We start from the raw sequence: 26049 nt of genomic DNA, 5'->3' as shown, positions 1-26049 counted from the left end.
CACCTGCACAGATGCCCGCAGCAGGCAGCAGATGGAGGAGGCAATGAGTGATTAATAAGTCGGTCCCTTTAAACAGTCACAGTCCCGGGCGGGCACTGTTTGGAGCTCAGCTACTCCGACCACCTGGGCACTCAGGGGAGACTCAGACCCTGGCATGAGTGGGAGGATACACATGGACCCAGCTAGCATGGCCCCTGGTGGTGGGGGAGGGTTTGAAGGGCCCTCAGGCCAGAGGGAAGTCTTTCCCAGCCCGGGTAGGTGGAGCAGTGTATCCGGGAGGCTTCCGGGAGGAGGCAGTCTCCAAGAGGTGGTGGTAGGAGTCAAGCAGGAGAGGAAGTAAGGGACTGGGGGCATTGAAAGTGTTGGCCGGGCAGAAGGTACAGACCCTGGGAAGTTCCTCAAGGATGGAGGCACCTTGGCAGGAAACCAGTACTCCTTCACAAAGAGGCATCTATGGCTCAGAACCCCCATCATCTCTGCTTCTGGAGGACGGACTAGACCTCAGTGTGGAAGTGCTGGGTGAAGAATAAGAGAACCGATGTCAGGGCCCCTGAGACCCCTGGCTGTGCCTGGTGGGGAGGACTGGGTGGGGGAACGGCCGTGGGGCAGGCTGGAAAGGCACGTGGCTGGTGGGGCAGATGGACGGTGTCTGCTGCATGGGTTTGGGGGAAGGCCGCTGAGCCCCTGCCCTGAGTCCTGGGCTTCTGAGGTGCCGGAGCAGGGGGTGTAATGGAGCAGGCTGGGGCAGAGCTGGCCCCGGGTGGGGAGGCCTGGCTGCGTTCCACGCAGAACTTCGGGGTGTTCAGTGGCCCCAGGTGGACGCTGCGAGGCAGGAACTTGGGTCAGTGCATGCTAAGACAATGGACTTCCTGCATTTGCCCTGGGCTCGGAAGGACAGGGAAAAGCTGGAAGAGGAGGGGAGGGGGTGCTGAGAGAGGGGGTGCTGAGAGCCTCCCCCGTGGTGGGAACGGCTTCAGCAAGGGCTAGGAGGGTGGGCAAGCGCGGGCCACCGGCGAGAGGCAGCTGGCCAGTCTGGGCGGAGGAGTGGGGAGGGAAGGAGGGTGGAAGTAGGGGCTAGCACACCACGTGAGCCCCAGGTGTCCAGCTGAGAATTCCTTCCAGAGGGTCTAACAGTGTGGACCCCCACCAGGGTTCGCACCCGAGGATGTGGATTCTTGGAGGGGGTGCTTGGGTGGGACAGGGCCCAGGGCAGTGGGATCCGGGGGGCAGCCAGCAGGGCAGGTTGGGGAGAGGCAGTGGTAGGGGGTGGGCATGAGAAGAGGGAGCCAAGATTCCCTGTTCCTCCAGAGGGGCCCAGCACCCTCTCTGAGATCCCCAAAGCAGCCTCCGACCCACGTCTTCTAATCGACCCGGCTGCCTAACTGCAGCCCCCGCGGGGTGCTGGTCCCAGCGTCTCTCAGCCTCTCTCTGTTTGCCCGCAGCAACTACACCGCCTTGCTGGGAGTGTGGATCTACGGCTTCTTCGTGCTGATGCTGCTGGTCCTGGATCTTTTGTATTACTCGGCCATGAACTACGACGTCTGCAAGGTTTACCTGGCGCGGTGGGGCATCCACGGACGGTGGATGAAACAGGACCCCCGGCGCTGGGGGAACCCTGCCCGGGTCCCCCGGCCAGGGCAGCCGGCCCCGCAGCCCCAGCCTCCCCCGGGCCCCCTGCCGCAAGCCCCCCAGGCCGTGCACACGCTGCAGAGAGACAGCCACACCCCGCCGCTGATGACTTTCCAGAGCTCGTCCGCCTGGTGAGTGGCCGCCATCGCTTGTCTTTGCCGAGCTTGGAAAATGCCGAATCATTATTGCTGCTGGGTCTGGCTCATCGATTACTGGACTATTTGCTTATTTGCCAAGAAAAGTTTGAAGTGGCTCCTGGTAATAACAGGTTGAAACGGAGCTTAGGAACAAAGCTTGCAAGTTTGTTTTACTCAGATTCTGGTGTGAGAGCTGTTGGCGCTGCGTGTGAAATGGAGTTGCGAGTTTCCTGGCTGCCAAGGCAGAAAGGGGAAATTGGATGATGGCTTTCCTGGCTCCCAAGGCAAAAAGGGAAATTGGATGGCTTTCCAAGTTTTCACAGTCTGGTCAGAGGACGCAAACTGATCTGCCAGGGGCTGAGGGAGAAGCTTTTTTTCCAGCATCAAGTTTGAAAATAAGCGTATTGCTGGGTTCCATCGTGCATGTATGTTGAGTCACAGAAAGGCATCTGAGGGTGATGTAGTCAGACTGCTCAGTGATGGCTCAGGGGAAGGGAAGAACGTCGGCAAGGGGGACGTGGGATCTTGGTTGGCCTGATAGGGTGGCTGCCCCAGCAGACCCCCCATTATCCTGCCTCAGATCTGTCTGTCTCCAGTCTGGTGGGGGATGGGAGATAACCTAACCTGGGGGTCCCTGGGCAGTGTGGGGCTGGAGGCAAAGGGGAGGGGGTCTGTGTGCTTTGGAGCAGGACCCCACTGTGCGGCCAGCCAGCACCAAGCACAGGCACCAGCCCCTGGAGGAGCCAAGCTGAGCAGAGATGCCCAAGTTCAGAGTCAGGTGTGGGGTTCAGGTGCTCTGCAGGGGCGGAGCTGCGGCCATGGACACACGGGGCACGGGGCACGTCATCCCAGGACATGACAGTACTGAGTCAGCCTGCAAGATCCCGGTGCAGAAACCTACAACACGGTGAGCCCTGCCAAGTCCATGAGCTTGACAGGCAGCCCGGCCCCAGCTCTGCCAGTTTCCAGCTCCGTAACTTGGGGCAAGCCCCTTCACCCTCCTTACCTGCCCATCTTTGTGAAGGAGCAGAGTATAAGGACCTACCCTGCCGTCCCCACCTCCCGCCGCCCCAGGGGTGTCCTGAGGATCAAGCAAAATGCCTGGCGCACAGTAGGTGCCCAGTGAACTGTTGATGCTTCTTTGTTGGAGACGCAGCCCAGCTAGTTCATGATCGTTTAAGTAGCTGACAGATTGTGACCTTTTCAATAATGGATGACTTAAATAATTAATAAGATGCACTGAAATCAGCTTGTGCTTATTGATCGAGTAATTGCCCCATCTGTCACACAGGAGACAAAGAGGTAGGCTTGCTCAGCTCAGCTGGACAAGTGGGGACTGGGTGGGTCCTCTGGGCAGGGCACCTGAGTCGGGCTTCTGGTAATGTGGAGGTGATGGGTGGAGAAGGGGCCGCTCTTCATTTTGAGGAGTGGGGAGGGGACACACAAGCCCACCCAAAGCTACAGACCGTGAAACAGCTGTTGGCTCAGCCCCAAAGGTGGGGTTTCCTGAAATGTGGATCTCTCACTGCACACCTGGGGTGTTTGTCAAAATAAATTCCTGGGTCTCAGCCAGAGCCTCCTGATCGGAAATCTCTGGAGGTGATGCCTGTAGGCATGACAGTTTGAGAACCACTGGAAAATGTCATTCCCGGGAGCCAAGTGTTCTGAGAGCTGAGAATCTACTGTGTAGACGAAGGTAGTTCCTCCGCATCCCTCCATCCCTCCCCGTGCACTTGACAAGACCACAATGTGAGCCCATCTTTCTGGGGAGATGCCATTCTGCCTGCAGGCAACCCACTCCAGGATTCTTACCTGGAGAGTCCCAGGGACAGAGGACCCTGGCGGGCTATAGTCCACAGGGTCACAGAGTTGGGTACAACTGAAGTGACTTAGCATGCACGCATGCTCCTCAGAACCCGGATGGCTTCCCTGCACCATGAGGGACCGCACTGGTCCACTTCTGAGTTGTTGCGTCTGGTCCTAACAGTTCTCAATCTCTCCCTTGCTGTTAACCCTTGCCTGTCTCCAAGGTCTCCCCCTGTCCACATGGTACAATCACGTGCCTCCTGTGTGCCAGGCGCTGTGCTGTGCTACCCAGATAAGGTTCGAGGCGACCGGCTATGGAGGGGAAAGAGTGTGCAAGCTTTGGGGGGTGGTCCGTGACGTTCGAGTTCATGGCAACTGAATGAAAGGCTGAGGTCACGGCCCACAGGGTCTGCTGTCTGCAGGGGGAGACGTTTCTTTGGAACTCAGGGCCACTGCGTGCCCTCTTGGGTCGCATAGGCAGACTCAGAACGGGGTTTCCATCACTACATGAGCCTTCCTTCCAGAGTGAGCATCAGGAACAGGCAAGGACCTAATGGGGGTTTGGGGGTCCCGGGAGTGTTGCCTGCCTCCCGTTCTGCCCTCCACACCCTGTGTGACCTTGGACCGGGGCCTCCTGCTTGGGCTTCTGGTTTGCCAGCTGAGGGGAGAAGGGATGGACTTTGAGAGCGGAGCAGACCTTCGTGTTGCTGGGCCTGCTTGGTTCAAGGTGTGAGCGCCCTTGGCTCCAGCAACGTCTGCTGAGGGCTTGCTGTGTTCTGGGCACTGTCTGCATCCTTTCGTCCTCACCAGGATCCCGTGGGCTAAATGGTCACGACATGGGCACCAGTCCCAAGGTCCCCAGTCAGCAGGGTCAGCACGTGATGGGGGGGCGGGCAGGTGAGCAGTCTGGCTCCAGCCCCTGCCCTCCTGCTGCTGGACAGCAGCTCCCCGCCCTCTGGGCTGCCAGGAATCCCTGCCCCCTCCCGGTGTGGACCTGTCTTCCTTTATGTTGTTCTGTTTGGCTAAAGTTCCCCAGACAGCCCCTGCCCCTCCCTGACTCTGTGCGGGAGCTGGGGAAGCAGACGCAAGTGGGGCGAATGAAGTCGAAGTTGAGAGCACAGGCAGGCTGTGGGGCTGAGCGGGCCGAGGTCCAACAAGCCTGTCTTCGTGGGCAGCAGTGGAGGGGGGCAGGAAGGGGGAGGGCTGTGGCGTGCTCACGGTGCTGTCAAACCAGGGGTCAGGGGTGGCTGGAGAGTGGGGGCCGGGGTGCTGTCAGCAGTGTTTCTCCTGGAACAAGAGCTCGAGTCTGGGCCGCTGTACCCCGAATCGTCACCTGCGTCTTCCAAACACCCACGTTCCAGCCATTGTGAGTGCTTCCCCGGGGCATCGCGGAGATGCGTCTCCTCGAGCACGGAGCCCATCAGCTGCTGCCTAAGCCTGTCTCATCCTCTCTCTTTTGACTTTCACCTCCAGAACTCTCGGTGGCCTCTCCCTCCCTCCTTCCCCCATCCCAGTCCTGTACTACACAGACGATCCCAGCTGCTCCAGCTTCTGGAGGCACCTCCATTCCTGGCCCACAGCCCAGCTTCTCCCCATACAGGGAGGAGGACTAGGGGTTTTCCTCTTGGAACAGGGGCTGGGGAGGAAGGCAGTCTTGCTTGGTTCCCAGGGTCTCCATCACAAGGTGCATCCCTTTTCTGGGGGCCTCACACGCCCGTTCTGGCCCTTATTTGGGAACGGAGGACTCTGGAGTCAAGATCCAGCTCTGGACAACTCCAAGGGAGACAGGCAGGAGGCTTGTCATAGGCACCCGGAGGGGAGGCCCCAGGGGGCTGTTGCTGCCCGGTCCAGTGGCTGGGAGGAGGGCTGGGCCTGGACACCCAGCAGTGGACTGAGTTGACCCTCGGTGCTCCAGCCAAGTCCTGTGTGGGGCAGGGCTCAGCGAACGCTCAGAAACCCACGGAGGAGGCCGTGGGCGCTGCCCCTACCCTCCTCCAGACAGTCAGCAGGGATCGACTCCGTGTGGTTGGGGCACAGAGACACACACGGAGACAAGACTAGAGACAGGGGAGAGGAGGAAGTAGAGTGCTCACTGAGCCCCAGACACCCGTCACCGGCTCCATCAGTGGGGCTGGCACCTGTCAATCGTAAAGCCATCATCGTTCGTAAGTAGGTTATGTTAGTCTCGTTGTCTCTGTTGGCGCTGTTGGAAGCAGCTCATCTCTCGGGGCAGGAGTCAGATGGCTCAGAGTCAAGGCCCACCTGCACCACATGTGGGCTCTGCGACCTCAGGCAGGCCATGCCGCTGGCCAGTGCCTCGGTGTCCCCGTGTAAATACCAGGCAGGGGTCGTAACCACCCTGAGAAGTAAAGGGGCCGATCCTGCTACAGGACTCGGCCTGGTGCCTGACTCCCAGGTGTTGGCGAATCTTGAGGTCATTTCACATTTGGGTCAATAAACACGGTATAGGTCCTGCCCTGCCAGGACTGACGGGGAGGCAGAAGCAGTCTTCACCCCGAACAGGCCAGCCACACGCCACTTGTCCTGTAGGGGTGTTGAGCCCCATTTTCAGATACGGAAGCTGAGGGGTGGAGGGCAAGAAGGAGTTTGTTGACCTGCCCAGGTCAGCCAGGGAAGGGTCGACTGAGCAGGGCCCCAGCCCAGGGCCAGTGGCCTCTCTGCTGGGGGCTTGCAGAGCCTCTAGTGGGGTGGCCTCTTCCACGGGAGGGGGCAGGAGCCTCTTCATCAGAAAGTCCTCCAGCAGTGCTTGGGCTGAAGTGGCCCCAGGCTGCCCCTTGAAAAGCAGCTTCTGAGGCCGAGCCCGCATCTCCGAGCATCACGTGCCGGAGTCCCAGCGGACGCACACTGCCTCCATCTCCTTCACTGGAAATGCCGTATCCTCACCACCTGTTTCACCTCTCAGGAAGGCCTTGGGGCGACCAAGGCCACCTCTCATCATTTTTGTCCAGAGCAGGGACCCTTCAGCCCTTGAGTTGTGGAGCTTTTGGTCTGGATCGGGATCGGGGACAATCTGAGGGAATCAAGGGCAGCTGCCTTTGGCTCATTTCAGGAATAAGCCAGCTTTCCCTTCGTTTGCACAATAACAACCCCAGACTGCAGTGTTTCCTGCTGAGATCCCCTGCAGGCTCGGTCTCCCCTGGCTCATTTCCTTCTGAAAATTGGTGGCACGGTGCCCCTGATATTTGCTCATCACGTCCCCCTGGAGAAGAAAAAGGCAAATCACTCCAGTGTCCTTGCCCGGAGAATCCCATGGACAGTGGGGCCTGGCGGGCTGCAGTCCACGGGGTCACAGAGTCGGGCACGGCTGGCGGCTCACGCTTCTCCCTTGTGCCCCTGACACGCTGGTTTTCTTCCGCGTGTAGGGACGTTTCACCTTGACGCCCCTCACACGCCGGCCGGCTCGCCGGCCGCAGGAGGGCAGTTCTTGGCTCTGCGTCTCCTTCCCACCGCCCTCCCCCGCATCTCCCCCACCCAGTTATCTTTTTGCCCCAGCTCAGGGTCGAGCTCCCGGTGGGCCTCGTCTCTGTCACTGTGCCACGGTTCCCCGGGGCTGGAACCTGCGCCCACTGCAGGCATGTCTGGTGTTCAGGGCGCACAGTAGGTGCTCAGCAAGTGCTGTTTGGTTGACACGCAGCTGCAGAGCGGGAGCTACCCACCCCTGCCATGTCATCCTGGCCCCCAGGCTGTGTGCCTATTTGCCAGTGCCGGCCCCCCAGGAGTGTGGGAGGCCTAAAGGAGAAAGAGGAGGGGGTCTGGGGTGCTGCGGGAACCACCCAGGCTTCTTGCTGCAGCTGTGGGGAGAGAGGTCCCCAAGACACGGTGTTATCCCCACTGCTGCTGTATCGCCGTATTCACATGAGTTGTGGTCACTGCGGATCGTGGTCAGACGCTCCTGGCTTTGAATCCCAGCTTGACTCCTCTGGACCTGTCTGAGCCTCGTTTTCCTCATCTGTAAACTGGGGACAATCACGGCCTAACTGCACAGTGAGGTCTTGGGACCTGTTGACCTTCTGGTTGCCTTCTAGGATTCCCGCCCCGCCCCATGGTCCCTGCCTGGTCTCCTCTGGTTCATCCCACCTCCCCATCGCCCCCAGGTAAGGGGCTTCAGCTCCTATTCTGGCCCCCAAGACCCTTCCCAGCCTACTTCAGTCTCTCTGAAGCCTCAGGCTTTGCCCTCTTCCCTCTGAGACACAAGTGAGCAAGTCAAGCAGGGGAAATCTTGGTGACATTTGCTGTTTAGACCCACCCCTATCATTTCCCTGCTAACTTCCCCCTCTTGAGAACTGAGCTGTGCAGCTTTTTCATCCCCTTTCGCAGATGAGCAAACACAGGCCCAGAGAGGCTAAGTGACCTGCCCGCAGCCACACTAGTAAGTCTACGGACCGCAGCCAGGGTCTCTCTAGTCCAAAGTCTCCCGGAACAAAGTCCAGTCCTGAGCCAACCGCCGCAGCCCCTGTCGATCTCAGAGCCTCTTCCATCTCCCCCCTCCCTCACCTAGAACCCACCCAGCTCATTGCCGAACTCATCTGTGCCTCCCCTGTGGGGTCCCTGGAGTTCACCCAACTCAAGCCTTCCCCCACACTGGGCAGAGCGCAGCCATCACTTTCTTCCCGGCTCTGCGACCAGAGTCTCTGTGTGTGGTTTTGGCAGGGACACCAGCCAACGGCGAGAAATTCCAGAAAATTAGGAGACAAAGGGAGAGGACGAGATATCCTCTTTCCTTGGCGCCACATCAGACACCAAGGAGGCCTCCGTGACTGGGATTCAGAAGGCAGTGGATTCAGAGTCGGCCTGGGGTTTCAGTGCTCGGGGCTTCCAGCTGGCTCAGGACACCGCGGCCCTGTCCCCTCTGATCCCGTCCGTCCTGGCTGGGCCCTGCCTTCCCCGCACCTGGGCTGGTTGACGCGGGAACCACCTCTGCCAGCTCTCCCAGTTTCCATCTTGTTCGCATGGCTTTGGTGGAAGCCCAGGAGAGTGTTTGTTCATCAGCGTGACTCAACGACTGGTGGGGGGGATACCTGAGGGATGGGGGTGGTGGTGACGGAAAGCCCAGCCCGGAGGCCTCACTTGCCGTGTGCCCTCGAATGTGTTGCTGGCCCTCTCTGAGTCTCCGTACCTGCTCTGGACAACGGTGATGAGAGTTGAAGGCGGGCACACAGAAGGGCCCAGCGCAGGGCTCAGCACACAGTAGAACCGCAGGAAGCACGGACGCTATTCATCGGGAGCACCCCCTCTCCCCTCAGCAGCTGGCCTGTCCCTCCTTACCCGGGGGAGGGCAGAGAGCCTGACTTCTCCGTGGAGAAAATCAGCGCTGGGGCGGGGGCCAAGAGGGAGCACTTGGGTTCGGCGCTGGGGAGTGAGTGTGGAATGGAGAGCCCGGGGGCAGACGGTGCTGCTCCAGCACTCAGTCGGGCGCCCCGTGTCCGGCCCCAGCCCCGGAGAACAGAAGAGTGAGTGAGGGCTTTGTCTGCCTGACTCCGTGCTTCGCTCCGAGCTCTCAAATGCTTATTTGACGCATCCTCATCTTAAGGACAAGAAAGCCAAGGCACGGAGAGGCCAGGTAATTGGTCCAAGCTCACCTCGCTGGTCACCCGCAGCCTCAGCAGTTGAACCCAGGCCATCTGCTCCAGCCCAGGCTCTCAGGGCCGGGTCTCCAGCCTGGTCCCTTTGTCCAGGTAGCTGGATGGGAGGAGCAGGCTGCAGTCAGGAGACAGAGCTTGAGGTCCTCCACATCCCCCTGAAGACTCGGGCAGGAACTGGCTCCTTGCGGCAGAGTCCAGCCAGGGCAGGACCAAGGGCAGGGGAGGGGACTGGGAGAAAGAGGGGTTGTGTGGCATCCAATTCTGGTCCAGAGAGGGCCAGGGATGGGAGCCGACCTCCCGCACTTCTGTCCTGGGCCAGGCTCCTGAACACACAGTGAAACTGACTCAAGGGTGGACAGTGGCAATGAGTGATCAGATCTGATTGGAGGGAGCCCAGAGGAGCTCCCATCCTGGGCATCAGGGAGAGCTTCCTAGAGGAGGTGATGGCTAAAATGGTCTTGAAGGACTAGTATGAGTTAGGCAAAAATTTAAAAATACAACAGGGTGGGTATTCTAGTAGGAAAAGCAAAATGTCCACAGGCTTCAGTGAGGGGTGAGGCCCACAGAGCCTGCAAAGGAAGCAGCTGTCCAGGCACACAGTGCGTCTCAGAGTTCTTCTCGCTGTTAGAATAATCAGAGCATCAGGTTCTTTTTGTGGTGAAACCCCCTTCACTGACAATATTCCACAAGAGGCCAGAAATGCCCCTCAGACAGTCTTCTGGGGCTCAGAGCCTTCTCCTTCTGCTCTTTCCCTGCACAGAGAGCCACAGAGACCCCCAACCCAGCCCTTGAAAGAAATAGCTGGATGCTTGAAGACACCTGAGCCCCTGGGGTCCAGAAGCAAGGAGCAGGCCACGTTCAAAGAGACCTGAGGCTCTGCTGGGGGATTTTCCCGCTCGTACCGAGTCAACTGTGATACTGGAGCAAAAGGGAAGTGGGTGGATGAAGCGGTTTGGAGGGAAAGCCACAGGCAACCCAGAGTTCAAATCCCACGGCTGCCCTCCTGAATCCTGTGACCTGGGCGGTTTCTGCAACGTCTCGCCCCCTCCCTGCCCGCCCCCCGCCCCAAGGCTCAGGGTCCTTGGGAGAGGGTGACGACAGGCCTGGAGAGGCGGGGCTGCGGGGAGCCAGAGCCCAGGGCCCTTCTTTCTGGTCTTGGTTATCACTTTCCTGTTTAAGCCGTTTCCTCTGCCTCAGCCCTCCACCAAGTAGCCGTGAGAGTTTCCTTCCTTTTTGTGCCAAATTTCCCATCGTAAAATCGCCCCTGCTCAATGGAGAGCAGGCGAGGAGTAGGCCAGACGGGCTCCCCGCCTAACGCGGCCCCTTCTCCCCTCCGGCCCTCACTGGTCGCCAGCGCCTCGTTCCACTTTTATCGTTGCTGCCTTCACACATGAGACTATGTGTCCTGGGTTTTTAGTTCAGCTTCATGTCACGGAGAGCTGCCTGCATTATTGAGAAGCTTCCATAAGCGCTGCTTTAATAGCTCTGCTCATCGTGCCTTGAGAGGCGATGGTCCATTGCTCCGTGACCCGCCTCCGTGTCTTGGGCCACCTGGGGGCTTCTAACCTCCCACCCAGTGATGCTTCTCTTCCCCTCTCAGAGCATCACTCTGCTTGTGCCCCAGCTCCCTTGGCCTCCAGGATGAGAGGGTTTCCAGAACCCCCTCCTCATCCCTGTCCAGACACGGTGATGGAGTGCTAACCCCTCCGAAGCCAGCCGCCTGCTAGTTCTTTATAGGCAGGAAGCAGCATGATGAGGGGCAGACCTGGAGGCTTAACAGATCTGGGTTCGCATCTTGCTGCCCCATTTCCTGATGGCTGGAAGACCTCCAGCAGGTGACTTAGCCAAAGTGCCCTCACCTGGAAAGCAGGTGCTGAAATCAGCCTCACTAGGGTGCTGTCTGGCTAAACGAGACATGGAAGAGCCTGACATATAGAAATGGCTGAGCACATGTTTTCCAGCTCTGCCCGCATCTCATCGGGGTGTGGCAGGCTTTCTAGGATGTTGAAGATGGCAGTCAGCTGTCCCCAGGGCCCACAGCCCTCTTGGCCGAATACCAGAGAGCAATCGACACGAGAAAGGGCTTCGGTGAATGAGTAGGAGATTTCTGGATGTAGGGAACAGGCAGAGAGAGCAGCTTGGCAGTGTGTCAGGCGAGGGAGAATGCTGAGGAAAAGCAGGGAGCCCCAGGTCCTGGGCACCACCTCCCGTGGCTGCGCCTGAGTCCACTCCGCTGCTCCATCCTCGTCTCCCCAGCCTTGGACACCGGAGGGCTCTTCTTGGGCCCTCTTCTCCCCACCTTCACCACCCCAGGAACCCCACCCGGCCCATGTTTCGGATCTTGTTGAGCTGCACTGGACCCCTGCCTGGCTCCGTCTCCACCCCCATCTCCCGTCTCCCCTGACTCCAGACTCTCGGATGTTCAGTAGACACGGCTGACAAGCACATCCAGGGACCCCTGCCCCCTCCCACTGTCTGCTTGGGACAGAATCTCAGAGCCAGCCAGAGTGTGCCCTCCTTTCCCACCTCACATGCCCTGTCGTCAACCATATGCCTGCACGAGCCCAGAACCCTCCCTCCACACCCTTCTCCCCAGACCAGTTGTCCCAGTCCGTCTTCTCCCCTCCTAAATCTCTCTCCTTCTCTCCTCTGCCTCCCACCCACCCCGAACGCCCAGCAGCAGCAGGGAGATCCTCTTCAAACATGACTCAACAGCCACCGACACCTCTCTCACAAGGGGCTGAATCCAGTAGCCTCTCACTGGCCACACAGCTTGACCTGAGACCCCCCCCAGTCCCTCTGCCCTCCTCTCTCCCAGTTGCCCCGGCCACACTGGCCTCCCTGGTTCCTGAGCTGGCCAAGCCCACCCCCACCCCAGGGCCTTTGCACCTGCCGCTCCCTTTGCCTGAAACGGTCTCCTCCCAGACACCTGCGGGGCTCGCTCCCTTCCTTCCACCAGACACATGCTCGGATGTCACCTGCTCCAAGAGGCCTTCCTGGGCCAAGGTTTATAAATAGCAACAGCCCCCCTCCACCCACCACCCCCTTCTCCTCCCCCTTTCTCTCTTTCGGTTTCTCTGTGCAGCTCACCACCTCTGTTGAGTTTGAGTTCTTGTCTGCTGTCTCCTTTGCTGTCAGGAATCCTGAGGGAGATGGGATTGGTCTGTGCTGTGCCTGGCCGTGCCCCCAGCACCCGGAAGTAGGTGCTCAATAACCAAGTGACTGCATTTTTATCTGCCTGGAGCTGGGCATACAGTAGGCACCTGGTAAATGTCAGACCAAGGAGTGAATGGCCTCGTTGTTGACAACAGAAGCTCCTGTCTATTGAGGAACCAGTGAGCTAAGCAACTTCAGCAGACCATGCCAGTTCATGTCCTTAGCTTGGCCACCCCAGGCTCCGTGCACAGAGGAGGAAACTGAGGCTCTGAGAGAGTCAGCAGTTTCCCCAGAGCTGCACAGTGCCTGAGCCAGCATTCATGCCCAGGTCTAGCTGACTCCAAAATCCACTGCTCTTGCATGAGCAGCGGGCTTCCCTGGACTGGGAAGCGGGATCTCACCGGTATCTCTCCCACTGTGGGAGTGACGCCCCGAGATGGCGCTCACAAAGTGCCCAGCCCCATGCTGAACCCAATGATGGGTTCCCTGTGCAAGTCAGGCCTTACCCACCCCTGGGGCAGGACCTCAAGGGTTCCCCCAAAGGGTATGAGGTCTGGGGCTCCAGGTACCGGCCCACCAAGCCCTCTCTGGCCTGGACGCAGTATTGATTGAAAACCACACAGGTTCTGCACCAACTCCGCCAAGCCCGCCACGCGCATGTGGTTGGGTTACATGGTTGATTTGGCTTGGTTTGGTTTTGGAGTCTTTCTCCTTGCCCTTGCACCATTTGTGAGAGTCTCTTTCAGCCCTCAGAATCTTTCTGGAGACCCAAAGAGGGGCTGGAGCAGCCAGGAGCCCCCACACCTCCACCTGGCTGCTCACCACCTGCCTCCTTCCTCTAGGCACCCTGCCCTATCCGAGGAGGTCCTGGCTACACAGCAGCAAAGCAGTGCAGGCTGGTTTACAGAAAATGTCACCTCAAGAATCTCACGGCCTCAGCCAGCAAACTTGCAGAGAGCCCAGCTGCATGGTCTTGGAGTCAGAGCTGGGTTCAGACTGTGCCTCCACTTGCTAGTGGGGGAACTCAGGCAAATTATCTCAATTCTCTGAGCCTCAGTTCTCCCATCTGTAAGATGGGCCCAGTAGACGGACCCTGCTGGGTGACTGTGAGGATTAGAACGGGACCTGGCCTGTGACGGGAGCCTCCATAAATGCTCATTGTAATTATTGGTGTGTTATTACTGCAAGAACGAAAGTGAGAAGAAAAGCCACAGAAAACCCCCCCCACCACACACACACACACACACACACACACGCACATGCACACACGCGCACACCCACACACACGTACACACACGCACGCACACACATGTACACACACGCGCGCACACACATGCGCACACACGCGCATGCACACACACGTGCACAGGTGTTTTGCATTTTCTGCTTTCTTATGTGCCTGCTTTTACACGCCTCCAGGAGTGATGTCCAGGAGGCCCCCTTATCCAAAGTTTCACTTTACCCAGTTTCAGTGGCCTGTAGTCAACCTTGGTTTGAAAATATTAACTTGGAAAATTCCAGAAATAAACAATTCACAAGCTTCAAATTGCATACCGTTCTGAGTAGCGTGATCAAATCGCACGCCGTCCCGCCCTGGATGTGAAACATGCCTTCGTGCGGGGTGCTCCGCCCATCCGTCCCTTAGCTCTCTCGGTCATCGCAGGGCTTGCGTTCAAGTGACCCTCACGTGCTTAATAATGGGCTCTCGGGGCAAGAACAGTGATGCTCGCGGGTTGGCTGTGCCAAAGGGAAGCCGTAAGTGGTTCCTTTTAGTGAAGGACGGAAGTTCTCAATAAGGAAAGAAAAAACAGCTAAGATCTTGCTAAGGTCCGTGATAAGGATGAATCTTCTACCCGGGAAATTGTGGAAAAGGGAAAAGAAATCTGTGCTAGTTTGCTGTTGCACCTCAGACTGCAAAAGCAACGGCCGCAGGGCCTCCTGAGTGCTCACTGTAGACAGAAAAGGCATTAACTGTACGACGAGATTCTTTGAGAGAGAGAGACCACACCCATGTAACTTTTATTACAGTGTATTGTTCGAATTGTTCTATTTTAATATTAGTCGTTGTTGTTAACCTTAAATTGTGTCTAGTTTATAAATTAAACTTTATCATAGGCACATATGGACACAAGAAAACATGCTCTATGTACGGTTTGGTTCTCTCTGTGGTTTTAAGTACCCACGGGGCTCTTGGGATGTACTCCCATCCATGGTTATGGGGGGATGACTATACTCACAGTTCTGCATTCTAATTTTATTCACCTAACGTTAAATTAGCTGTTACCCTGCGATTTTGACTTAATTTTTCTAAATATCATTGTAGCAGCTCCCCAGTAGTAGAGATTCCGTATGCTGGCGTTAAATCAGCCATTTCCCCACAGCAAGGCATTTACACAACTTAACTATATATATATATATATATATATATATTTTTTTTTTTTAACTATGATGAAAACATTGCAAGGGGGAGGAACTTACTCTGGCAAGTTAGGAATGGCAACAAACACTTTTATGTGTTTATGGTTTTCCCTTTTTTGAAGTATGTCCTCTGCATAGATCCCAGGCCAGTGGATTGTTGAGTGCAGGGGTGTGACAGCTTTATGGGCCTTTGTATTAGTGTCAGCCTCATTCCCAAACGGACCATCACCCACCCGCAGCTTCTGAGGATGCAGCCCCCTCTCCAGCCTGGGGTTTGCTTTTTTAAAAATTATTTTATTAATGGGGTCAAACACCTTGCCTTTCACCTGTTAATTATTTGTATTCCCTCTCCTGTGGTGTCTGTGTGTGCTAAGTCACTTCAGTCGTGTCCAACTCTTTGAGACCCTGTGGACTGTAGCCTGCCAGCCTCTGCTATCCGTAGGATTTTCCAGGCAAGAATACTGGAGTGGGTTGCCATGCTGTTCTCCAGGGGAACTTCCCGACCCAGGCATCGAACCCATGTCTCTTACATCTCCTGCACTGCAGGCAGGTTCTTTACCACTAGCGTCACCTGGGAAGCCTCCTATCCTGGGGGGTGCCCACATATTTTACCATGACCCCAAAAAAGGAAATAATTGAAGCCATTTCCATCAACAACATTTGTTTCCTAAACTTCAGCTCCTGGGTGTTCCTCTTGTCTGTGTACCTCTCTCCCTTGTACTATTTACTTACTACATTTTTTATTGATCTTAAATCAAGCCATTTTTTTAAAAAAAGAAAGCCCAGACTTGCCCTAAGCACTCATATCTTTGGTATAAAAGTTACTTTTTTCCCAGGAAACTCTCCTATGCGGTGGAAGGAAATGTAAATTGGTGCAGCCACTCTGGAGCACAGTGTATAGGTTCCTTAAAAAAGTGAAAGTAGAGCTATCGCACAACCCAGCAATCCTGCCCCTGGGCATGTAGCCAGGAAAGACTAAAACTCTAATCTAGAAAGATACACGCACCCCAGCATTCGTAACGGCACCGTTTACAATAGTCAAGACATGGGAACAACCTGTGCCGCCGCCAAAGGATGGATGAAGAAAACTTGGTGCACCTGTACAGGGAAGGCTGCTGCTGCTGCTGCTGCTGAGTCGCTTCAGGCGTGTCCGACTCTGTGCGACCCCAGAGACGGCAGCCCACCAGGCTCCCCTGCCCCTGGGATTCTCCAGGCAAGAACACTGGAGTGGGTTGCCATTTCCTTCTCCAATGCACGAAAGTGAAAAGTGAAAGTGAAGTCGCTCAGTTGTGTCCCACTCTTAGCGACCCCATGGACTGCAGCCTTCTAGGCTCCTCCATCCATGGGATTTTCCAGGCAAGAGTACTGGAGTGGGGTGCCATTGCCTTCTCCAACATGGAATGCTACCTAGCCATAAAAGAGAATGACACAGTGCCGTTTGCAGCAACGTGGATGGACCGAGAGATGGGTCTTACCATACTAAGTGAAGTATCAGACAAAGACAAAGGTCACACGATATCCCTTCCCTGGGAGCTCCGTTGGTAAAGAATCCGCCTGCAGTGCAGGAGATCCCAGTTTGATTCCTGGGTTGGGAAGATACACTGGAGAAGGGATAGGCTACCCACTCCAGTATTCTTGGGCTTCCCTTGTGGCTCAGCTGGTAAAGAATCCGCCTGCAATGTGGGAGACCTGGGCTCAGTCCCTGGGTTGGGAAGATCCCCTGGCGAAGGGAAAGGCTCCCCACTTCAGTATTCTGGCCTGGAGAATTCCGTGGACTATATAGTCCTTGGGGTCGAGAAGAGTCAGACATGACTGAGTGACTTTCACTTTCATCACTTATATATGGAATCTAAAATGTGATACAATGAACTTACTTACAAAACAGAAGCAGACTCACAGACATAGAAAACAAACTTACAGTTACCAACAGGTAAAGGTACGGGGAGGGGTAAATTAGAAGTTGAGATTAGCAGATACGCACTAGTATATATAAAATAAACAATAAGGTCCTACTGCAGAGCGCAGGGAACTATATTCAATATCCAATAATAAACCATAATGGGAAAGAATATGAAAAACATTATATTTGTTTATATACGTATAATTGAAACACTTTGCTGTACACCAGAAGCTAACACAACTTAACAGTAAATCAATACAACATTACTAACAATAAACCAACTATACTTCAATTTTTTTTTAAGTTACATTTTTCCTAGTACATATAAAACAAACCCATAAACATATCCAAGAGTTGGGGGAGGGGGGCCACCTCAACAGAAAGTGAAAGTGAAAGTCGCTCAGTTGTGTCCGACTCTGCAACCCCATGGACTATACAGTCCATGGGATTCTCCAGGTCAGAATACTGGAGTGGGGAGCCTTTCCCTTCGCCAGGGGATCTTCCCAACCAAGGGATCGAACCCAGGTCTCCAACACTGCAGGTGGATTATTTACCAGTTGAGCCACCAGGGAAGCTCAGGAGAACTGGCAGTTAAATCTTGAGACATTTTTGGAACCTGTTGTAAATCACAGCCACTGTAAAAATTCAGCGATAGAAACTTCCAGTTCAGTAGATCTTATTTAACACAAAGGTGACAGAAAATCGAAACTCTTCACTTCCTGATTGTTTTGCTGAGTCTGCTCCTTCCTATGTTCTTGAGATCTGCTTATCTGTGTGGTGGAAACAGGCAGGATGGTGACCACCGCCCACCCCCTCAGGGCTCCGCACTCAGCAACATCGTGTTGGCAGTGTTTATGTTTACGCCATAGGAATGGGCAGTAAAGCCACAAACCAGGGCTTCTTTTCCCCGGCAGGACTGGTCGTTAAATGTTTACCAGCTCACCGCTGTACGGAAGGGCTCAGATGCTGGCACCTCCGGGGTCTGCCTGCCCCAGTGGTCTGTGCCCCTTACTGTGGAGAAGCAGACGTTTTCTTAGGTGAAGGCAGGGTCCTGGCACTCTCAGGGACATCCCGGCAGCAGTAGCCAGGATGAGAAACAAGGTGGTTCTGGGGGGAGATTCATCCACCCTTCCCAGATCCTGGTCCTTCCAGGTGCGGGGAATAAGGGAGTGGGGGGGCCAGGGGACAGAACTGGCCACATATCTGGCTCTCAGCCCCCGAGGAGACCTCTCGGCATCCCTTTGCAAACCCTCCGGTTGCATCTGCCCTTCCTTCTCTGAAGGAGCCTGCAGCAGGCACCCTGAACTCCCTGATTTATCCAACCAGCGCTGGTCCAAGGTTGGCACTAGGTCATGGCCAGCGCTGAGTGCTGGGGGTAGAAAGAGGAAACGGTTTCGTCCTGCCTGCAGGGAACACTGGCCGGTGTTGGGCCGGAAATCGATCCTGCCCCTCCGCTTGCTTTGCCTGGAAGATCAAGGTATTCAGCCTCAGGGTGAATATACATCGGGGAGGGTTTTGGGGAAAAAATCCCTGAAAATGCACTTCCAGAGTGAACTAGAGCCACTGTTTCTGGACCCAGGATGCAGCTCAGCGAGGTGCGTGAGTGAGGGCTTTGGGTCCGGCCAACGAGATCCGTGGGCCCTGAGGCCCTGGGTAAATCACTCACTCCTCCAAGCCTGTTTGCTTGTCTGTGAAAACAGCAGCACCAAGAGGACAGAGGGGCTGCCACTAGGAGCCTGACACAGAGCCGGTGCTTAGCCCTGTGGTGCCCCCATGCCCAGGGCCCCGCTGCCAGGGGGGTGTGCGTGCTGTGTACATGCGGATCGTATAGTGTGTGTGGGTATGTGTGCATGCAGAGTGCAGGGGTGTGGCTTGGGCGTGGTGTGCATGTGTGTGTATTGTGTGTGTGCCTGTGTGTGTTGTGTGCGTGTTGTATACATGTGTGTAGTGCGTGTTGTGTGTACATGTGTGTTGTGTGTGGTGTGTGTATTGTGTGTGTACGTGTGTGTTGTGTGTATGTTGTGTGTGCATGTGTGTGTTGTGTGTGCATGTGTTGTGTGTGCATGTGTGTGCGTGTGTTGTGTGCATGTATGTGTAGTGTGTGTATCGTGAGTACTTGTGTGTGTTGTGTGTACGTGTGTGTTGTGTGTATGTGTGTGTTGTGTGTGTTGTGTGTGCATGTGTGTTGTGTGTGGTGTGTGCATGTGTGTGGTGCGTGCATGTGTGTGGTGTGTGTATTGTGTGTGTACGTGTGTGTATGTGTGTGGTGTGTGTGTTGTGTGTGCATGTGTGTGGTGTGTGTGTTGTGTGTGCATGTGTGTGTTGTGCGTGTGGTGTGTGCATGTGTGTGGTGTGTGTATTGTGTGTGTACGTGTGTGTTGTGTGTATGTGTGTGTTGTGCGTGTGGTGTGTGCATGTGTGTGGTGTGTGTATTGTGTGTGTACGTGTGTGTTGTGTGTATGTGTGTGTTGTGTGTGCATGTGTGTGTTGTGTGTGCATGTGTTGTGTGTGCATGTGTGTGTTGTGCGTGTGGTGTGTGCATGTGTGTGGTGTATTGTGTGTGTACGTGTGTGTTGTGTGTATGTGTGTGTTGTGTCTGTGCATGTGTGTGTGTGTAGTGTGTGTAGATGTGTGTGTAGTATGCACACTCATCTCTGTCCCCTCTGCCCCCTCCTGCCGCTTCCGTCCTGACCCAAGAGCCATGCGCAAGGGGCATGGAGGAAAGGCCAGGGCATCTGAGCAGCTAGGGGTGAAGGAAGACAGAGACGGACAGGTCCGCGCCCAGCCTGCGGGAGCACAGTGGTGTGAATGGCGCCAGGGCCCGGGGCTAGGAGCCATGCATGGACAGCCTAGGATAAGGTGCAAACACTCCCAGGAGGCACCTTCGTCTCCCAGGGATTTACAAGAGAGTGGACCAAACCCCGAGCCCCGGGCCAGGCTATGGACACAGAACGAATCAGACCCCTGTCTCAGACCCCGTGAGACCCTCACCCAAGCCTGGCCTCCCTGGCTTCCCTTCCCAGCTCCCCACGGGCTCCTACTTAACCCTCAAAACCTTACTCGGTTGCTCTCCTCCACCCCCTGGAGGACTTCTGTCCCTGCTCCCTGCTCCCGTCACAGGCAGGACCACGTGATCTGTTGTCCCCTCTGTGCCCACTGGACTGGGCAAGAGCAAGGACAGTCTGAGTCCTGCTGGGGATCCCAGAGCCTGGAGCAGAGCCCTGGGCTGGGAGTCATGGCGGCTCGTCCCGCAGCACACCGCTGACTGCTGTTTAACCTTGGGAAGCCCCTTCCCTCCCTGAGCCTTACTGTCTTCACCGTGTCAGTTGAGGGAAGGGACAGAATGCTTCCATGGTGCCTTTCATCTTAAAACCTCCCTGACCTTCTACCTGGCTGATGGAGACGCAGACAGGGACAAGAACAGATGTGAAAGCACTTTGAAAAATTCATAGCAGGAAGCCCGGGGAGAGAGGCTTTCCTTTTGTGGGCAGGAAGAGGGGGGAGCTGTGGACAGAGCTGTGGATGAAAAGGACCGCTTCCAGAGCACTTTGTGACATTTAATGTAGAATGCAGAGCGCCTGGGAAAGCAACGGCATCAAATATTTACAAAAGCAGCATTAAAAATTCACCTTTAGGATGCAGAGGTTTAAAGACCCCGAGCTTCCTGCGAAATGCCACAAGGCAGGAGGGCGAAATGATGGCTGAGAGGATACGCGCAGGGTGTGAGCATTGATGTCCCCGGAACCAGGCACTGCTCCCCACGGACCCCTCCTCTGCTCCCCCTGCCAGAGTGGCCCCCAGCCCTGCGTCTGCAGAGGCACGCAGGCAGCCCTCCTCGGCCATAAGCCTTTCTGAGGCTCCCGTGACCTGCGGGATAAGAACAGGCCCTCGGCTCAGCCTCCGTGGCCCCCTGTGATCCAGCTTCTGCTTCTCTGGGTAGCTGAGTCCCGTAGGATGAGAGGAGTGAGCTGCTGAGGTCAGAGGAGATTGAGGTGGAATCGGGGGACGTTCCAGGCACTGGGCCTGTGCAAAGGCACTGAGGCAGACAGATGCAGTGTATTCATGCATCAGAAGCAAAATCAGGGTGCAGGAGTGTGCAGAGAGAAGGGAACACAGGAGGGGAGGGGTGGGAGACCCTGCCTGAGGTGCAGGGTCATGGTGAGGAGGAGGCTTCCTGATCCAGGGGTGGTGGGAGCTCTCCAGGAGAGGGTCGGGGCCTTTTCAGAAGCTCCCCCTGGCAGTGAGTCCAGCAGAGGCCAGCACTGGCTCACAGGCTGGGCTGTGGCCGGAGCAGAGGAGGTGGGGGCAGACAGCCCATAGGACCAGATTGGGGAGGGGGTGGTGGGGAAGTGAGGAGCTCCAAAGACCGTGCCCCAGACTCTGGCCTGAGCCACTGGGGCGATGCTGGTGGGGTTTCCTGAGATGGGGACCGAGGCCTGGCTTCGGGGATCAGCCATCTGGAGGCTGAGGTGCCTGTGATGATGGGGTGGGGTGATGCTGCAGACAAGTCAGGGAGGAGCTTGGGGTGGGGGGCAGGGGTGGGGAATGTGGGCTGAATCCCAGCTTGGATTTGGCCTAGGGGCCTGTCACGGAATCGTGCCGTGGATGGAGTGGGGAGGTCACCTGGGGCGAGGATGGAGTGTGGGGCAAGGGACCAGGGACGCCAGCAAGGAAGTGTGGAGGGAGCAGTCCCGAGGCAGAAGGGACCCGGGAGGCCTGAAGGGGCGTGATCCTGCAGGCGCAGGGGCGGGCGGAAGGGCTGTGGGGACCCAGCCTCAAAGGCCAGGACCTAAGGCCCAGCCCTCTGCCCTCTGCTCCTGAGATGCCCTGTGCCCGATGCAGAGACACGGTCAGTGGGCTCCTCCAAACGTGCCTCCCCATCCGCCAGGCCTCTCATGATCCCAGGATGACAGCAGGCTTCTCCCTTTGGGGAAGGAAGTGAGGTTTCACGTTAGATACTTAAAAATGAAGCAGTGCCTTGTAAGACCCCAAGTCATTCTAATTTGTCCACCAACAAGACCCATGTTTGATAGTCTCTCATTTTTCCGGGAGACCTGGTGACCCAGAGCTGCCCATCTTCACCGTCTAGAGGACCAACAAGATGTCTTGCTAAAGGCAAAATAAAAATGCCCTAGAGGGTCTCTAAACCCCCTTCTGAAATACTTTTTCTCCCCACTTAAGACAGCCATGCACTGAGTGCTCACCGTGTGCGAGGCGCTTTAACACTCTGCCTCCTGTGACCTTGGCAAAGTCCTTACTTAGAAGAAAAGTAAACGGAAGCTCCTGGAGGCAGGTGACTGCTGGCTGGTGGTGGGAGTGAACACGGCCACTCGCCAAGTGTCTGCAGGGACCCCCGGGGCCTGGGCCCTGCCTTGCTCTTGACAGCTCTCGCTGGAAGCGGGGAAGGATGAAAGGAAGCCATGACCCAGGGAAGCCTGAGCACTCTGGGGGTCATGGAGCCTCGCTGTGCCTGCAGGACTGGAGGGCGGGATCCCGAGGCCAGGCTGGCAGCAGGGGAGGAGGCCAGAAGCAGGTTGTGGGGTCAGCAGAGGAGGAACCTCTTTCCAGGCAGCCTTCCTTCACAGCAGAGCTGCTCTGCTCACTAGGTAGTGAGCTCCCCGTTACTGGGTTGTGAAAGTTGAGACCAGAAATTCATTTCCGGAGGTTGTTCACTCTTTCCCGGTTAACGTACGTGAAGTGCCCATCTTAACAGTACAGTTTGGTGAACTTCAGTCTGAGATGGTGAGCAGTCTAACATGCGGAAGGCTTCCTCTCGACCCCTGAGTACCACTCCTCTGGCATTCAGCCCCTAAGTCGCTTTGCCCAACTGTAGGCTCTCCCTGGGCTGGAACTGGATGGTGTGGACCCTAGGGTCAGCATCTCTCACACGACATTGTTTTCGATGAGATGAGTTCCTCCCTGATGTTGCACATATCAAGAGTCTGCTCTTCCCTGCTGCTGCTGCTGCTGCTAAGTTGCTTCAGTCGTGTCTGACTCTGTGTGACCCCAGAGATGGCAGCAGCCCACCAGGCTCCCCCATCCCTGGAATTCTCCAGGCAAGAATGCTGCAGTGGGTTGCCATTTCCTTCAATGCATGAAAGTGAAAAGTGAAAGTGAAGTCACTCAGTCATGTCCGACTCCTAGCGACCTCATGGACTATAGCCCACCAGGCTCCTCCATCCATGAGATTTTCCAGGCAAGAGTACTGGAGTGGGGTGCTCCGCTATCTGGGCATATCACATTGTTTATCCCTTCACCTGCTGAGGGCGTTTGGGTTGTTTCCACCTTGGGGTGATTATCCATAAAGCTGCTCTGAACACCGCCACACACTCTGGTGAACAGGTTGACAGTTCTCTTGGGTGCTCAGGAGTGTCTGATGGCTGCTGTAAACAATGACCATAAACTTGGTGGCTTAGAACAGCACAAATGGGTCCTCCTATGGTTCTGACGGGCAGAGGTTCCCAAGGAGCCTTGTGAATTCCTGATGTCCAGGTGTTGGTAGAGCTTGTCCCTGGGAGGCTCCCTGCAGAATCTGTTCCTGGGGGCAGACTTGGTCCACAGCTCGTAGACCCTTCCTTCGGTGGCATCCCTGTGACCTCTGCTTCCATCCTCACGTCTCCTCTGACTCTGACCCTCCTGCACCCTCCTTCTTCAAGGACCCTCGGGATGACCCTGGGCCCACTTGGGTAACCAGTCTCTCCATCACACAGCCGCATTCTCAGCTTCTGGGGATTAGGACAGGGACCTCTTTGGGGGCCTGAGCTGTGTCTACACAGGGGCACATGAAGCGTCATGGGACAAGGGGTATGTTCAGCCTCAGCACATGTGGTCTCTTAGTTTCCCTAAGCAGCTAAACCTCTTTGCCCTTCCCGGGTCGTGGGTGAGAGTTCCTCCTCCCCCACCTCCTAACGTCTTTGTCCTCTTAGCCGTTTATTTCAGGGGCGTGGAGGGCGGCCCCCTGTAGTTTTACGTTGCCTTTTCTCCATGCTCGAGTTTCAGCTCTATCATCATTCCACGAGCACACCTCTTCCATGCAGCCCTCCATGACCACACCTTTTGCTGCTAAGAGCACTGTGCTGGGCTGGGGTTGGGGGACTGCCCTCTTAGCCCTGCAGTGGTCCTGCACTGTTCTCTTCTTTGAGATGTGGTAACAGTGTGAGTATGGTAACCTCTCAGGTTACTGTGAGAATGCTCTAGTCTGGCTCCTGGTCTCCGGGGGAGCTCTTATCAGCGCTGAGGATGCTTTATCTGCAGCTCTCCTGGCAATTAGTCCTCTTGCTGGTCTGACTCCTCTGCTTTTACCCGAAGCCGTTATTATTACTGAGTCTCAGCCTTCTGGAAGTATTCATTGTTATTCAAATTGCCAGGGGCTCCATCTTATCTCCCCACTACCTTTGCAGATGCCAGCTGGAGACCCTGCTCATCCCCACCCAGGTCCCAGGCTGCACCTCTCTCTCCAGACCTGCTGCCCAGCCCAGCCTCCCCCTGCCCAGCCCGTCCAGGAGGAGTGACCACACAGCCCAGCGGGTGGCAGCGCAAGCTGGACCCCTGGCTCCAAAAAGAGCTCCATAGGTGACTCTGGGCAAATCGCGATGCCTCCCTTTGCCTCGGTTTCCTCATCTGTAAACGCAGGAAGTAAAAGTCCCACTTTCTAGGGTTGTTGGGAAAGCAAAGTGAGATGAGGCGTGGAAAGTGCTGGCACAGTGCCCCGTCCAGGAGAAATCCCCCATCACAGCAGCCCTGACGCTGGCCTTGCCTGGAATTAAGAAGGATCTTGTCTGCACACCCGAGCCGTGGGGTCACGCATGAGCTGATCCTAGACTCACGCTGCCTGGAAGATCCCACGTCACCCGCTGTGACCCTCTGCTTGGCTTCTGCTAAGGCAGCTCCGGTTCCTGGAGTGCCCTCCCCCACTTCCCGCAATGAGTTTTCCCCTGAGTCCCCGTCCCCGTCCAGGCCATGCCCCCAGGCTCTCAGCGCTGACTCATGTGGGTCTGTTACTTTTGTTCTGGGGGGTCCCAGTGCGGCTCCCCACTGGCTCTGAGTCCTGGAGGGCCGGGCCCATGCCCGGCGGGTCTGTACCCGAGCACCCAGCCCAGACCTGGCAGAAGATGCCACCAGCAGGGGCTGCCGGACGCCATCGTCCTGCTTTGGTCTCCCTTGCACGGGCAGCCCTTGTTTTTGAACCAGTTCCCAGATGATGGACAAGTCTTTGATCCTAATCTTCGACTCTTACCCACACTGCTGCAGTAAATGAGCTTATAAGAATTTTGCCCTTGTGGGCGTGTTTGTTGGATGATGGTTGAGTGGAATTACTGGGTCAGAGGGTGTGTGCGTCTGTGACTTTGGTATGTGCCAAGCTGCCTTCCAGACGTGAACTGATGTCCTTCCCACCAGCACAGAAGGCAGAGGCTCCCCGCCCCTGCAAACCAGCACACACACGGTGCTCTCTCAACCGTTTTGATCTCTGCGGAACTTGCTTGAGTGGAGGAACGTGGAAGCTTCCTTTGGTCTATGCTCTGGAATGCTTTCCCATTACGGCTTTCATCTCCATGCCTCTCATTTTAAACTTCGGTTTTGCGATTGGACACTTTCTTTCTTCTTGGCAACTGGTTTGTTTAGATTCCTTCTTCTGAGATTCTTTGGGTAATTTCTATTTTCTTGGAAATTCACCCATCTCATCAGAGTTTTCTGACTTTCTTGGACAGAGTTGAGTGGGTAGGCCCCCTCTTTCTTTTGTTATTTGTCCCCTCCGTCTTTATGGAGTACCTGCTCTCTACCAAGGGTCGTTGTTGGTCCTGGGGGTACGGTAGTGCGCCAGAACCACTGAAAAGTTGTACTTATATGGAGCCTAAAGACGATTTAAAATGCATCAGTAAAATACATGGAGTGTCAGACTGTGATAAGTGCTAGGGAGAAAAACCCCATGAGAGCAGGGAGAGAGTTGATCGTGGAGTCCAGCTTTCGATGGGGTGGTCAGAGAGGGTCTCAGTAATGGGTGACTTGAAGGACATCAGGGAATATTGCTGTTCAGTCTCTAAGCTGCATTCAGCTCTTTGTGACCCCATGGACTGCAGCACGCCAGGCCTCCCTGTCCATCACCAACTCCCAGAGTTTACTCAAACTCAGGTCCATGGAGTCGGTGATACCATCCAACCATCTCATCCTCTGCTGACTCCTTCTCCTTTTGCTTTCCATCTTTCCCAGCATCGGAGTCTTTTCCAATGAGTCAGTTCTTAGCATCAGGTGGCCAAAGTACTGGAGCTTCAGCTTCAGCAACAGTCCTTCCAATGAATCTTCAGGATTGATATCCCTTATGACTGACTGGTTTGATCTCCTTGCTGTTCAAGGGACTCTCAAGAGTCTTTTCCAACACCACAGTTTGGAAAAGTATCAATAG

The 26049-nt window shown here is 55.9% G+C and overlaps 1 protein-coding gene across 3 annotated transcripts in view; it reads left to right on the top strand.

Moving 5' to 3' along the window:
- KIAA1644 (KIAA1644 ortholog) overlaps window positions 1-26049 on the top strand; it is an 82237-nt gene that overhangs the window by 42426 nt on the left and 13762 nt on the right. For 2 of the 3 annotated variants that reach the window (XM_018048883.1, XM_018048884.1), the window contains exon 4: window positions 1443-2992. In XM_018048883.1, the coding sequence (XP_017904372.1) occupies window positions 1443-1764 (322 nt within the window). In that variant the 3' untranslated portion in view covers window positions 1765-2992. Of the gene's footprint in view, window positions 1-1442; window positions 2993-26049 lie in introns of those variants that run through there. The other variant, XM_018048885.1, reaches the window with a different exon arrangement.

The sequence above is a fragment of the Capra hircus genome, chromosome 5, assembly GCF_001704415.2.
Source record: "Capra hircus breed San Clemente chromosome 5, ASM170441v1, whole genome shotgun sequence".
NCBI lineage: Eukaryota > Metazoa > Chordata > Mammalia > Artiodactyla > Bovidae > Capra > Capra hircus.
Note: the sequence above shows the minus strand (reverse complement) of the source record. Positions and strands in the feature narration are given on the sequence as shown.